Below are 15,827 nucleotides of genomic sequence, written 5' to 3'. Positions count from 1 at the left end.
GATTAATCCAATCAACATGAAGATTAAAGTCACTCATAATTATTACTCTATTCTTTTTACATGCTCCTATTATTTGCTGATTTATACTCTTTCCTATAGCGTGACTAATATTTCGAGGTCTGCATACCAATGTCTTCTTTCCCTTGTTGTTTTTTTACCTCCAGCCAAATAGATTTTATCATCCGAGCCCAGATTCTCTCTCACAACTGACCTCATTTTATCCTAGTAACAGTGTCATTGAGTCAAGCAGCACAGAAACAGCCCCTTTAGCCCACCATGTCTAGGCCAACCATCAATCACTAATCCCATTTACCAGCACTTAGTCTATAGCCTATTGTGCCTTGGCAATTTAAATGTTCATCCAGTTGCTTCGTAAAAGTTTTTCTTAAATCAGGCGACATGTTCCATATTTCCACCACCCTCTGATTGAAAAACATTTTCTTCAGATCCCCTTTAAACCACTTACTCCTCACCTTAAACCTAGACTCTCTGGTCTTAGATACCTCTGCCATGGGGAGAATCTACCCTATCTATGCCTCACATAATTTTGTATACTTCTATCAGATCCCACTCAGCCTTCTTTGCTCCAGCAAAAACAAACCCAGTCTATCCAGTCTCTCCTCATAGCTGAAACGCAGGAAGAACTGTAACAGAACAATGGTTGATTTTTAAGAAAGAGCTGCTTCAGGTACAGGCTAAGTATAGTCCAACAAAGGTAGGCAACCAAAATAGGGCTTCTTGGATGACAAGGGATGTAGAGAGTATGACAAAATAAAAGGGAGAGTGGGGAGGCGATGGCCTGGTGGTATTATAACTAGATTATTAATCCAGAAACTCAGCTAATGTTCTGGGGACCCCGGGTTCGAATCCTACCACGGCAAATGGTGGAATTTGAATTCAATAAAAATATCTGGATTTAAGAGTCTATTGATGACCACAAAATCATTGTCGATTGTCGGAAGAGCTCATCTGGTTCACTAATGTCCTTGAGGAAAGGAAATCTGCCGTCCTTACCTGGTCTGGCCTACATGTGACTCCAGAGCCACAGCAGTGTGGTTGACTCTCAATTGCCTTCCAAGGACAACTAGGGATGGACAATAAATGCTGGCCAGCCAGCGACATCCATGTCCCATGAATGAATTAAAAAAAAGATATATGGCAGGTGAATTCTTTAAGCAAGAACAGAAAAAATGCAATAGATTGAGGAGAGGTGAAGAAAGAGGGAACATGAAAATAGAATGGTAATCAACATAAAAGGGAACCACAAAACTTTTCTCCTGTGTACTAAGAGATGGAGTGGGTTTTAATAGGGGCAAAGAAGGTGATACATGCTGAGAGATGCAGGACAAGGCTAGCATGTTTATTGTATCGGTGTTTACTAAGGAAGAGGAATCCACTAAAATATCAGTCGAAGCAAAGATAGTAAAAGCAATGGATAAAGTGAAAATTGCATACATAAGTCTAAGCAACTAAAAACAGACAAAGCCCTGGAAGAATATTGAGAAAGTAGGAAGGAGCTCTAACGGGGAATTTGGAGGACTAAAAGGGGCCATGAAACTTCCTTGGCAGCAAGGTTAAGAAGAATCCCAAGGCATTTTATTCATATATTAGGAGCAAGTGGGTAGCCAGGGAAAAAGGAGGCCCACTCTAGGATAAAGGAGGGAGGTTATGCGTGTGGTTGACTCTTAAATTACCTCCGAAATGGCCTAGCGGGCCCCTCAGTTAAAGGACAACTTGGGAAGGGCAACAAATGCTGGCCTTGGCAGCAATGGCAACACCCCATATAGAACATAGAACATAGAAAGCCACAGCACAAACAGGCCCTTCGGCCCACAAGTTGCGCCGATCACATCCCCACCTCTAGGCCTATCTATAGCCCTCAATCCCATTAAATCCCATGTACTCATCCAGAAGTCTCTTAAAAGACCCCAACGAGTTTGCCTCCACCACCACCGACGTCAGCCGATTCCACTCACCCACCACCCTCTGAGTGAAAAACTTACCCCTGACATCCCCCCTGTACCTACCCCCCAGCACCTTAAACCTGTGTCCTCTCGTAGCAACCATTTCAGCCCTTGGAAATAGCCTCTGAGAGTCCACCCTATCCAGACCCCTCAACATCTTGTAAACCTCTATCAGGTCACCTCTCATCCTTCGTCGCTCCAGGGAGAAGAGACCAAGCTCCCTCAACCTATCCTCATAAGGCATGCCCCCCAATCCAGGCAACATCCTTGTAAATCTCCTCTGCACCCTTTCAATGGCTTCAACATCTTTCCTGTAATGAGGTGACCAGAACTGCGCGCAGTACTCCAAGTGGGGTCTAACCAGGGTCCTATAAAGCTGCAGCATTATCTCCCGACTCCTAAACCCCATGAAAGGATAAAGAAAAAAATGTAAGGTTTTGACAGGACGAATGGAGAGACAATGTTCCCTCTTGTGGGAAAGAGCATAACTAGAGGCCATCAATTAGACAGTCACCAAGAAATCCAATAGGGAATTCAGAAGAAACTTCTTTACCCAAAGAGTGACAAAGAAGTGGAACTCACTACCACAGAGTGGTTGAAGTGAAAAGTATAAATGCACTTCATGAAAGCTAAACAAGCATTTGAGGAAGAAGGGAAGAGAATGGATATGATGGTAGATTCAGGTGAGGAAAGATATAAGGTGGCTCAAACGGAGCATAAACACCTGCATGGACTGACTGAGCTGAATGGCCTGTTCCTGTGCTGTGTAATCCTGTGCAAGTGATGTGCAGGATCGTTTAAGCTTACTTTTATTTATTTATAAGTCACAAGTAAGGCTTACATTAACACTGCAATGAAGTTACTGGGAAAGTCCCCTAGTCGCCACAGTCCGGCGCCTGTCCGGGTCAACACACCTAACCAGCAAGTCTTTCAGACTGTGGGAGGAAACCAGAGCACCTGGAGGAAACCCACGCAGACACGAGGAGAACGTGCAAACTCCACACAGACAGTGACCCAAGCCAGGAATTGAATCCGGGTCCCTGGCGCTGTGAAGCAGCAGTGCTAACCACTGTGCTACCGTGCCGCCTGGTAAAGTTGATTTATTAGTCACAAGCAAGGCTTGCACAAACACTAAATGAAATTACTGTGAAATTCCCCTAGTCGCCACACTCTGGCACCTGTTCGGGTCCACTGAGGGAGAATTTAGCATGGCCAATGCACCTAACCAGCATGTCTTTCAGACTGTGGGAGGAATCCGGACCACCCGGAGGAAACCCACGCAGATACGGGAGAACATGCAAACTCCACACAGACAGTGACCCAAGCCGGGAATCGAACCCACTTCCCTGGCGCTGCGAGGCAGCAGTGCTAACCACTGTGCCACCGTCACGACCCCCCCCCCCCGCTTTATAGTGCAAGAAGATGGGGTTGAGGTAAAGGATTATCGATGATCTATGATAACAGAAGCCAAAGGGTGGTTGTAGGGAGTTATTTTTCAAACTGGAGACCTGTGACCAATGGTGTGCCTCAGGGATCAGTGCTGGGTCCACTGTTATTTGTCATTTATATTAATGATTTGGATGAGAATATGGGAGGCATGGTTAGTAAGTTTGCAGATGATACCAAGATTGGTGGCATAGTGGACAGTGAAGAAGGTTATCTTGGATTGCAACGAGATATTGATCAATTGGGCCAAAGGGTTGACAAATGGCAGATAGAGTTTAATTTAGATAAATGCAAGGTGATGCATTTTGGTAGACTGAACCAGGACTTATTCAGTTAATAGTAGGGTGTTGGGGAGAGTTACAGAACAAAGAGATCTAGGGGTACAGGTTCATAGCTCCTTGGAGGTGGAGTCACAGGTGGACAGAGTGCTGAAGAAGGCATTCGGCATGCTTGGTTTCATTGGTCAGAACATTAAATACAGGAGTTGGGACGTCTTGTTGAAGTTGTACAAGACATTGGTAAGGCCACACTTGGAATACTGTGTACAGTTCTGGTCACCCTATTATAGAAAGGATATTATTAAACTAGAAAGCGTGCAGAAGAGATTTACGAGGATGCGACCGGGACTTGATGGTTTGAGTTATAAGGAGAGGCTGGATAGACTGGGACTTTTTTCTCTGGAGCGTAGGAGGCTGAGGGGTGATCTTATAGAGGTCTATAAAATAATGAGGGGCACAGATAAGCTAGATAGTCAATATCTTTTCCCAAAGGTAGGGGAGTCGAAAACTAGAGGGCATAGGTTAAGGTGAGAGGGAAGAGATACAAAAGTGTCCAGAGGGGCAATTTTTTCACATAGAGGGTGGTGAGTGTCTGGAACAAGCTGCCAGAGGTAGTAGTAGAGGCAGGTACAATTTTGTCTTTTAAAAAGCGTTTAGACAGTTACATGGGTAAGGTGGGTATAGAGGGATATGGGCCAAATGCGGGCAATTGGGACTAGCTTAGTGGTTTAAAGAAAAAAGAGCGGCATGGACAAGTTGGGCCAAAGGACCTGTTTCCATGCTGTGAACCTCTATGACTCTATGGTGGAGCAGGCTTGAAGGCCCAAAATGCCTTGCTCCCATTTCCTATCTTCAAACGTGTGGTGGAGTATGATATAGGTAGAATGAGTAATTGTTTTGAGGGACAGAACCTGAGTATTGATGAAAATAGTGGCATTTTGTGAAGCTTTTTGTCTTACACTCATCGGAACAACTCGTAAGAATGCCAAGATGAAGGAAAAATCAAATTTATATTGCATGGGAAGAGAGTGCCAACTGATTGGCAAGTGAATTATGGTTGTTAGAGAGATTGCCATGAAGAATGCACCAGCTGATGGTAACAGATAGTTAACTGCCAAACACTGCTTGAAATTTAGAATGTCAAGATGCCGGCGTTGGACTGGGGTAAACACAGTAAGAAGTCTAACAACACCAGGTTAAAGTCCAACAGGTTTATTTGGTAGCAAAAGCCACCAGCTTTCGGAACAGGCTGTCCCGTCGTCAGGTGGGTGGGAGTTCTGATTACAAACAGGGCACAAAGACACAAACTCAATTTACATGAATAATGATTGGAATGTGAGTCTTTACAGCTAATCAAGTCTTAAAGCTACAGACAATGTGAGTGGAGGGAGCATTAAGCACAGGTTAAAGAGATGTGAATTGTCTCCAGACAGGAAAATATAAGAACAGGATATGGTGCTCGACTCATCGATTGACAGTTCCGACGCGCCACAGCGAAAAACCGCACCAACCTCCTCAGAAGACAAACACAGTGGACAGAGTACCCTTCGTCGTCCAGTACTTCCCCGGAGCGGAGAAGCTACGACATCTCCTCCGGAGCCTTCAACATGTCATTGATGAAGACGAACATCTCGCCAAGGCCATCCCCACACCCCCACTTCTTGCCTTCAAACAACCGCACAACCTCAAACAGACCATCGTCCCCGCAGCAAACTACCCAGCCTTCAGGAGAACAGTGACCACGGCACCACACAACCCTGCCACAGCAACCTCTGCAACACGTGCCGGATCATCGACACGGATGCCATCATCTCACGCGAAAACACCATCCACCAGGTACATGGTACATACTCTTGCAACTCGGCCAACGTTGTCTACCTGTTATGCTGCAGGAAAGGATGTCCCGAGCCATGGTACACTGGGGAAACCATGCAGACGCTACGACAATGGATGAATGAACATCGCTCAACAATCACCAGGCAAGACTGTTCTCTTCCTGTTGGGGAGCACTTCAGCGGTCACGGGCATTCAGCCTCTGATCTCCGGGTAAGCGTTCTCCAAGGCGGCCTTCACGACACACGACAGCGCAGAGTCGCTGAGCAGAGACTGATAGCCAAGTTCCGCACACGAGGACGGCCTCAACCGGGATATTGGGTTCATGTCACACTATCTGTAACCCCCACAACCTGCCTGGATGTGCAAAATCTCACTAGCTGTCCTGTCTGGAGACAATACACATCTCTTTAACCTGTGCTTAATGCTCCCTCCACTCACATTGTCGGTACCTTTAAGACTTGATTAGCTGTAAAGACTCACATTCCAATCATTATTCATGTAAATTGAGTTTGTGTCTTCGTGCCCTTTTGTAATCAGAACTCCCACCCACCTGACGAAGGGGCAGCGCTCCGAAAGCTAGTGGCTTTTGCTACCAAATAAACCTGTTGGACTTTAACCTGGTGTTGTTAGACTTCTTACTGAAATTTAGAAGGCAGCTTAACTCTGCTCAGGTAGGGTATTGCCCTGAGGAAAGAACAAGCGAACGCTTAAACAAAATAAGTGACAGCTATTCACTGGTTCACTTCTCAGGGCAATGCCTTAACTGATCTTGATTTATTCTAACTTTTATCAGATGAATTAGTTGAACATTGTGTTGGGAAAAAAAAGTATAAACTGTTGCAAAATTACGCTGATTTGCCTCAATTCTCACCTGCTTTTGGTACTTCCGTTCCAACACTCATTCTGCTCAGCCACATCTGTTGAACTGTTATCACTGCACAAGCTGTATGGGAGGGTCGACCAAAACTTCTTTGCCTTCTTAAGTTTTTCTTTTACATCCATCACCTAAATTATGAATAAGTTCCGATATTAAAAGATTGACCATTGGGAACTCTGGTTTTATACAAACTAATTGAATAAAATGGAACACATACAGTTACAGAGGGACATGTCTATGGCACAGAGACAGGCCCTTTGGCCCAAACTGCTCCATGCCAAACAAAATGCCCATCTAAGCTAACCCCATTTGCCTGCATTTGGCCCATATCCCGCTAAACCTTCCCTATCCGTGTATCTGTCCAAATGCCTTTTAAATGCTTGATTTGATTTGATTTATTATTGTCACATGTATTAGTATATAGTAATAAGTATTGTTTCTTGCGTGCTACATTGACAAAGCATACCGTTCATAGAGAAGGAAACAAGACAGTGCAGAATGTAGCATTACAGTCATAACTTTTACAGTCATACAGACATGTTGTCAATGTCCCTGCCTCAACCACTTCCTCCGGCAGCTCATTCCACCTACGTACCACCCTCTGTGTAAAACGTTGCTCCTCAGGTTCCCATGAATTATTTCCCCTTGTAACCTAAACCGATACCATCTAGCTCTCAATTCCCCAACCCTGGGAAAAAAACTGAGTGCATTCACCCTATCCATGCCTCTCATGATCTTATACACCTCTATAAGATCACCCCTCAGTCTCCTACTCTCCAAAGTAAAAAGTACTAGCCTATCCAATCTCTCCCTATAACTCAGTCCCTTGAGCCCTGGCAACATGCTTGTAAATCTCTTATGTACTCTCTCCAGTTTAATAACATCTTTCCTATAGCAAGGTGACCAAAACTGAACACATATGAATAGGATAGTTAAGCAGGCATATGGGACCCTTGCTTTTATCAGTCATGGCATAGAGTATAAGAGTGAGGAGATAATGTTGGAGAAGGGAAGTGCTCAGGCTGAGGGTCTGAGATGTGTCTATTTTAATGCCAGGAGTGTAGCGAATAAAGTGGATGAGCTTAGAGCGTGGATTGCTGCTTCGAATTGTGATGTGGTGGCCATTACGGAGACTTGGATGTCTCAGGGACAGGACTGGGTGCTTCAGGTGCCGGGTTTTAGATGTTTCAGGAAGGACAGGGAGGGAGGCAAGAGAGGGGGGGGAGTGGCACTGTTGATCAGGGATAGTGTCACGGCTGTAGAGAAGGTGGACGCCGTGGAGGGATTGACTACGGAGTCTCTGTGGGTGGAGGTTAGGAACAGGAAGGGGTCGGTAACGTTGCTGGGTGTTTTCTATAGGCCGCCCAATAGTAACAGAGATGTTGAGGAGCAGATGGGGAAACAGATCCTGGAGAGATGTAGGAATAACAGAGTTGTCGTGATGGGAGATTTTAATTTCCCAAACATAGATTGGAATATCCCTAGGGCTAGGGGTTTGGATGGAGAGGAGTTTGTTAGGTGTGTCCAGGAGAGTTTCCTGACACAGTATGTGGATAAGCCTACTAGAGGAGAGGCTGTACTTGATCTGGTGCTGGCTAATGAACCTGGACAGGTGGAGGATCTCTCGGTGGGTGAGCATCTTGGGGATAGCGATCATAATTCTATCTCCTTCACGATAGCATTGGAAAGAGATAGGATCAGGCAGGCTAGGAAAGTGTTTCTCTGGAGTAGTCTGCAGGAAGACTTAGACAGGTTGCAAAGTTGGGCCGAGAGGTGGCGGATGGAGTTTAATGCGGAGAAGTGTGAGGTAATTCACTTTGGTAGGAATAACAGTTGTGTTGAGTATAGGGCTAACGGGAGGACTTTGAATAGTGTGGAGGAGCAGAGGGATCTAGGTGTATGTGAGCATAGATCCCTGAAAGTTGGGAATCAAGTAGATAAGGTTGTTAAGAAGGCATATGGTGTCTTGGCGTTTATTGGTAGGGGGATTGAATTTAGGAGTCGTAGCGTTATGTTGCAACTGTACACAACTCTGGTGCGGCCGCACTTGGAGTACTGTGTGCAGTTCTGGTCCCCACATTACAGGAAGGATGTGGAGGCTTTGGAGAGGGTGCAGAGGAGGTTTACCAGGATGTTGCCTGGTATGGAGGGGAGATCCTATGAGGAGAGGCTGAGGGATTTGGGATTGTTTTCGCTGGAAAGGCGGCGGCTAAGAGGGGATCTTATTGAAACATATAAGATGATTAGAGGTTTAGATAGGGTGGATAGTGATAGCCTTTTTCCTCTGATGGAGAAATCCAGCACGAGGGGGCATGGCTTTAAATTGAGGGGGGGTAGTTATAGAACCGATGTCAGGGGTAGGTTCTTTACCCAGAGGGTGGTGAGGGATTGGAATGCCCTGCCAGCATCAGTAGTAAATGCGCCTAGTTTGGGGGCGTTTAAGAGATCCGTAGATAGGTTCATGGACGAAAAGAAATTGGTTTAGGTTGGAGGGTCACAGTTTTTTTTTTAACTGGTCGGTGCAACATCGTGGGCCGAAGGGCCTGTTCTGCGCTGTAATGTTCTATGTTCTATGTTCTAAAGGGAAATACAGTGTCATCAGGGAGGAAATTAGACGGGTAAATTGGAAGGAGGCATTCTTGGGGAAAAGTACCGAAGGAAAGTGGAGGATTTTCAAGGAATGTTTGTCTGGAGCTCTGCATGACAACGTTCCGATGAGACAGGGGGGTGTTGGTAGGGTACGGGAACCGTGGTGCACGAAGGTTGTGATGAACCTGGTGAATAAGAAAAGAGAGGCGTACAGAAGGTTCAGAGAGCTAGGAGGTGTTAAGGATTTAGAGGAGTATACGGGATGTAGGAAGGAGCTTAAGAAGGAAATTAGGAGAGCGAGAAGGGGTCATGAGAAGGCCTTGGCGGGTAAGATTAAGGAGAATCCCAAGGCTTTCTACAAATATGTCAAGAGTAAAAGGATGAGATGTGAAGGCATAGGACCCTTAAAAGGTGAAGGGGGAAAAGTTTGTGCGAAACCGTTAGAACTAGCGGAGGTGCTTAATGAATACTTTACCTCGGTATTCACGGTGGAAAGGGATCTGGGTGGTTGTACTGCTGGTTTGCGGTGGACAGAAAGGATCGAGCATGTGGACATAAAGAAAGAGGATGTGTTGGAACTATTGAATGGCATCAAGGTTGGTAAGTCGCCGGGACCGGATGGGATGTACCCCAGGTTACTGTGGGAGGCGAGGGAGGAGATTGCGGAGCCTTTGGCGATGATCTTTGCATCGTCGATGGAGACGGGAGAGGTTCCGGAGGATTGGAGGATTGCAGATGTGGTCCCTATATTCAAGAAAGGGAACAGGGACAGCCCGGGAAATTACCGACCGGTGAGTCTAACCTCAGTGGTTGGTAAGTTGATGGAGAGGATCCTGAGAGACAGGATTTATGATCATCTAGAGAAGTTTAGTATGATCAAAAGTAGTCAGCACGGCTTTGTCAAGGGCAGGTCGTGCCTTACGAGCCTGGTTGAGTTCTTTGAAAATGTGACCAAACACATTGACGAAGGAAGAGCGGTGGATGTGGTCTATATGGACTTCAGCAAGGCGTTCGATAAGGTCCCCCATGCAAGACTTCTTGAGAAAGTGAGAGGGCATGGGATCCAAGGGGCTGTTGCCTTGTGGATCCAGAACTGGCTTGCCTGCAGAAGGCAGAGAGTGGCTGTGGAGGGGTCTTTCTCTGCATGGAGGTCAGTGACCAGTGGAGTGCCCCAGGGATCTGTTCTGGGACCCTTGCTGTTTGTCATTTTCATAAATGACCTGGATGAGGAAGTGGAGGGATGGGTTGGTAAGTTTGCTGACGACACCAAGGTAGGTGGTGTTGTGGATAGTTTGGAGGGATGTCAGAAGTTGCAGCGAGACATAGATAGAATGCAAGACTGGGCGGAGAAGTGGCAGATGGACTTCAACCCGGATAAGTGTGTAGTGATCCATTTTGGCAGATCCAATGGGATGAAGCAGCAGTATAATATGAAGGGTACCATTCTTAGCAGTGTAGAGGATCAGAAGGACCTTGGGGTCCAGGTCCATAGGACTCTTAAATCGGCCTCGCAGGTGGAGGATGCGGTCAAGAAGGCGTACGGCGTACTAGCCTTCATTAATCGAGGGATTGAGTTTAGGAGTCGGGAGATAATGCTGCAGCTTTATAGGACCCTGGTTAGACCCCACTTGGAGTACTGCGCGCAGTTCTGGTCACCTCATTACAGGAAAGATGTTGAAGCCATTGAAAGGGTGCAGAGGAGATTTACAAGGATGTTGCCTGGATTGGGGGGCATGCCTTATGAGGATAGGTTGAGGGAGCTTGGTCTCTTCTCCCTGGAGAGACGAAGGATGAGAGGTGACCTGATAGAGGTTTACAAGATGTTGAGAGGTCTGGATGGGGTAGACTCTCAGAGGCTATTTCCAAGGGCTGAAATGGTTGCTACGAGAGGACACAGGTTTAAGGTGCTGGGGGGTAGGTACAGAGGTGATGTCAGGGGTAAGTTTTTCACTCAGAGGGTGGTGGGTGAGTGGAATCGGCTGACGTCGGTGGTGGTGGAGGCAAACTCGTTGGGGTCTTTTAAGAGACTTCTGGATGAGTACATGGGATTTAAAGGGATTGAGGGCTATAGATAGGCCTAGAGGTAGGGATATGATCAGCGCAACTTGTGGGCCGAAGGGCCTGTTTGTGCTGTGGCTTTCTATGTTCTATGTTCTATATAGAGTGTTGGTTGGGCCACAGCTAGAGTATTGTGTGCAGTTCTGGTCACCTCACTATAGGAAGGATGAGATAGCATTAGAGGGGGTACAAAGGGGATTCACCAGGATGTTGCCTGGGATGGAGCATTTGAACTATAAGGAGAGACTGGATAGGAACAAAGAACAAAGAAAATTACAGCACAGGAACAGGCCCTTCGGCCCTCCAAGCCTGCACCGACCATGCTGTCTGTCTGAACTTAAACCCCTACCCTTCCGGGGACCATATCCCTCCATTCCCATCTCATTCATGTATTTCTCAAGACGCCCCTTAAAAGTCACTATCGTATCTACTTCCGCTACCTTCCCCGGCAGCGAGTTCCAGGCATCCATCACCCTCTGTGTAAAACACGTGCCTCGTACATCTCCTTTAAACCTTGCCCCTCGCATCTTAAACCTAAGCCCCCTAGTTTTTTTTTTCCTTTGAAAAGCAGGCCGCTCTATCCAGCGGGCAGCATTGTGAGCAGGCGGCGGAGTGAGAGGGAGCAGAGTGAAGGCTGAAGAGCTTTGGCTCAACGGGCTTAGGCAGAAACATGCGAGGCAGGGTAGGTTTAGAACATAGAACATAGAAAAAATACAGCACAAACAGGCCCTTCGGCCCACAAGTTGTGCCGGTCATGTCCCTACCTACCTAGGCTCATATATAGGCTTACCTACAACCCTCAATCCTATTAAGTCCCATGTACTCATCCAGAAGTCTCTTAAAAGACCCTATCGAGTTTGCCTCCACCACCATTGACGGCAGCCGATTCCACTCACCCACCACCCTCTGAGTGAAAAGTTAGTTCTTAGTTTAGTTCTTAGTTTTTCCTGTGTTATTTGCAGAAAGCGGGAATTATGAGTGTGAGGCCAGTTTGTTGTTCTCGGTGTCGGATGTGGGAGGTCTTGGAGTCTCCTAGCCTCCCGGATGTCCATATCTGCGCCAGGTGCGTTGAGCTGCAGCTCCTAAGGGACCGTGTTAGGGAACTGGAGCTACAGCTCGATGGCCTTCGTCTGGTCAGGGAGAATGAGGAGATGATAGAGAGGAGTTACAGGCAGGTGGTCACACCGGGGCCACGGGAGGCAGACAAGTGGGTCACAGTTAGGAAGGGGAAAGGTCAGGTACTAGAGAGTACCCCAGTGGCTGTGCCCCTTAACAATAAGTACTCCTGTTTGAGTGCTGTTGGGGGGGGGGGGGGCACAGAGTCCGGCCCTGTAGCTCAGAAGGGTAGGGAAAGGAGGAGGAAGGCAGTAGTGATAGGGGACTCTATAGTGAGGGGGTCGGACAGGCGATTCTGTGGACGCGGTCAAGAAACTCGGATGGTAGTTTGCCTCCCTAGTGCCAGGATCCGGGATGTTTCTGATCGCGTCCAAGATATCCTGAAGTGGGAGGGAGAAGAGCCAGAGGTCGTGGTACATATTGGTACCAATGACATAGGTAGGAAAAGGGAAGAGGTCCTGAAAGGAGAATATAGGGAGTTGGGAAGGGAGTTGAGGAGAAGGACCGCAAAGGTAGTAATCTCGGGATTGCTGCCTGTGCCACACGACAGTGAGAGTAGGAATGGAATGAGGTGGAGGATAAATGCGTAGCTGAGGGATTGGGGCAGGGGGCAGGGATTCAGGTTTCTGGATCATTGGGACCTCTTTTGGGGCAGGTGTGACCTGTACAATAAGGACGGGTTGCACTTGAATCCCAGGGGGACCATTATCCTGGCGGGGAGGTTTGCTAAGGCTACTGGGGAGAGTTTAAACTAGAATGGTTGGGGGGTGGGAATCAAATTGAAGTGACTGGGAGAGAGGAGGTTAGCTCACAAATAGAGAAAGCTTGTCGACAGTGTGAGAGGGAGGATAGGCAGGTGATAGAGAAGGGGAGCGCTCAGACCGAAGGTTTGAGATGTGTCTATTTTAACGCAAGGAGTGTTGTGAACAAAGTGGATGAGCTTAGAGCATGGATCACTATTTGGAAATATGACGTGGTGGCCATTACAGAGACTTGGATGACTCGGGGACAAGACTGGTTACTTCAAGTGCCGGTTTCAGATGTTTCAGAAGGGACAGGGAGGGAGGCAAAAGAGGTGGGGGAGTGGCACTGTTGATCAGAGACAGCGTCACATAGAACATAGAACATAGAACATTACAGTGCAGAACAGGCCCTTCGGCCCACGATGTTGCACCGACCAGTTAAAAAAAAAACTGTGACCCTCCAACCTAAACCAATTTCTTTTCGTCCATGAACCTATCTACGGATCTCTTAAACGCCCCCAAACTAGGCGCATTTACTACTGATGCTGGCAGGGCATTCCAATCCCTCACCACCCTCTGGGTAAAGAACCTACCCCTGACATCGGTTCTATAACTACCCCCCCTCAATTTAAAGCCATGCCCCCTCGTGCTGGATTTCTCCATCAGAGGAAAAAGGCTATCACTATCCACCCTATCTAAACCTCTAATCATCTTATATGTTTCAATAAGATCCCCTCTTAGCCGCCGCCTTTCCAGCGAAAACAATCCCAAATCCCTCAGCCTCTCCTCATAGGATCTCCCCTCCATACCAGGCAACATCCTGGTAAACCTCCTCTGCACCCTCTCCAAAGCCTCCACATCCTTCCTGTAATGTAGGGACCAGAACTGCACACAGTACTCCAAGTGCGGCCGCACCAGAGTTGTGTACAGTTGCAACATAACGCTACGACTCCTAAATTCAATCCCCCTACCAATAAACGCCAAGACACCATATGCCTTCTTAACAACCTTATCTACTTGATTCCCAACTTTCAGGGATCTATGCACACATACACCTAGATCCCTCTGCTCCTCCACACTATTCAAAGTCCTCCCGTTAGCCCTATACTCAACACATCTGTTATTCCTACCAAAGTGAATTACCTCACACTTCTCCGCATTAAACTCCATCCGCCACCTCTCGGCCCAACTTTGCAACCTGTCTAAGTCTTCCTGCAAACTACGACACCCTTCCTCACTGTCTACCACACCACCGACTTTGGTGTCATCAGCAAATTTGCTAATCCACCCAACTATACCCTCATCCAGATCATTAATAAATATTACAAACAGCAGTGGCCCCAAAACAGATCCCTGAGGTACACCACTTGTAACCGCACTCCATGATGAATATTTACTATCAACCACCACCCTCTGTTTCCTATCCGCTAGCCAATTCCTGATCCAATTTCCTAGATCACCCCCAATCCCATACATCTGCATTTTCTGCAGAAGCCTACCATGGTGAACCTTATCAAACGCCTTACTAAAATCCATATATACCACGTCCACTGCCTTGCCCCCATCCACCTCCTTGGTCACTTTCTCAAAAAACTCAATAAGGTTAGTAAGGCACGACCTACCTGCCACAAAACCATGCTGACTATCACCTATCAATTCATTACTCTCCAAATAACTATAAATCCTATCCCTTATAATTTTTTCCAACATCTTGCCGACAACAGAAGTGAGACTCACCGGTCTATAATTCCCGGGGAAGTCTCTGTTCCCCTTCTTAAACAATGGGACAACATTCGCTAACCTCCAATCTTCTGGTACTATACCAGAGGCCAACGACGACCTGAAGATCAGAGCCAGAGGCTCTGCAATCACTTCTCTTGCCTCCCAGAGAATCCTTGGATAAATCCCATCCGGACCAGGGGATTTATCTATTTTCAGACCCTCCAGAATATCCTGCACATCCTCCTTATCAACTGTAATACTGTCTATTCTACTCCCTTGCAACCCAGTGTCCTCCTCAGCTATATTCATGCCCCCTTGCGTGAACACCGAAGAGAAATATTGGTTCAATGCTTCACCAATCTCCTCCGGTTCCACACATAACTTCCCTCTGCCATCTATAACTGGCCCTAAACTTGCCCTAACCAACCTTCTGTTCTTGACATACCTATAGAACGCCTTAGGATTCTCTTTAACCCTATCCGCCAAAGTCTTCTCATGTCCCCTTTTAGCCCTTCTAAGCTCGCTCTTCAACTCCCTCTTAGCCAATCTAAAGCTTTCTAGTGCACTACCCGAGTGCTCACGTCTCATCCGAACATAAGCCTCCTTTTTCTTTTTAACCAACAAAGAAACTTTTTTGGTGCACCACGGTTCCCTAGCCCTACCAATTCCTCCTTGCCTGACAGGGACATACCTATCACAGACTCGCAGTAGCTGCTCCTTGAAAAAACTCCACATGTCGGACGTTCCCAGTCCCTGTAATCTCCTAGTCCAACCTATGTTTCCTAATTCTCTCCTAATAGCCTCATAATTACCCTTCCCCCAGCTAAAACCACTGGCCCGAGGTTCATGCCTATCCCTTTCCATCACTAAGGTGAACGTAACCGAATTGTGGTCACTATCACCAAAATGCACACCAACTTCCAAGTCTAGCACCTGGTCTGGCTCATTTCCCAGCACCAGATCCAATATAGCCTCACCTCTAGTTGGCCTGTCTACATACTGAGTCAAAAAACCTTCCTGCACGCTTTGAACAAAAACTGACCCCTCGTGTGACTGTCTGTCGTGTGTCGTGCAGAGTCGCTGAGCAGAAACTGATAGCCAAGTTCCGCACACATGAGGACAGCCTAAACCGGGATGGTGGATTTATGTCACATTATCAGTAACCCCCACAGCTTGCCCCTGGTCTTGCATAATCTCA

At 47.0% G+C, this 15,827-nt stretch overlaps 1 protein-coding gene across 1 annotated transcript in view; it reads right to left on the bottom strand.

Moving 5' to 3' along the window:
- The window catches only part of gpc4 (glypican 4), a 231,012-nt gene that overhangs the window by 18,870 nt on the left and 196,315 nt on the right, over window positions 1-15,827 (bottom strand). Inside the window, exon 7 of the mRNA XM_078211991.1 lies at window positions 6,396-6,529. Within this exon, the coding sequence (XP_078068117.1) occupies window positions 6,396-6,529 (134 nt within the window). The remainder of the gene's footprint in view (window positions 1-6,395; window positions 6,530-15,827) is intronic.

This window comes from Mustelus asterias, chromosome 4 (assembly GCF_964213995.1).
Source record: "Mustelus asterias chromosome 4, sMusAst1.hap1.1, whole genome shotgun sequence".
Lineage (NCBI taxonomy): Eukaryota > Metazoa > Chordata > Chondrichthyes > Carcharhiniformes > Triakidae > Mustelus > Mustelus asterias.
The sequence above is the reverse complement of the archived record's forward strand: the minus strand, read 5'-3'. Positions and strand labels throughout refer to the sequence as shown.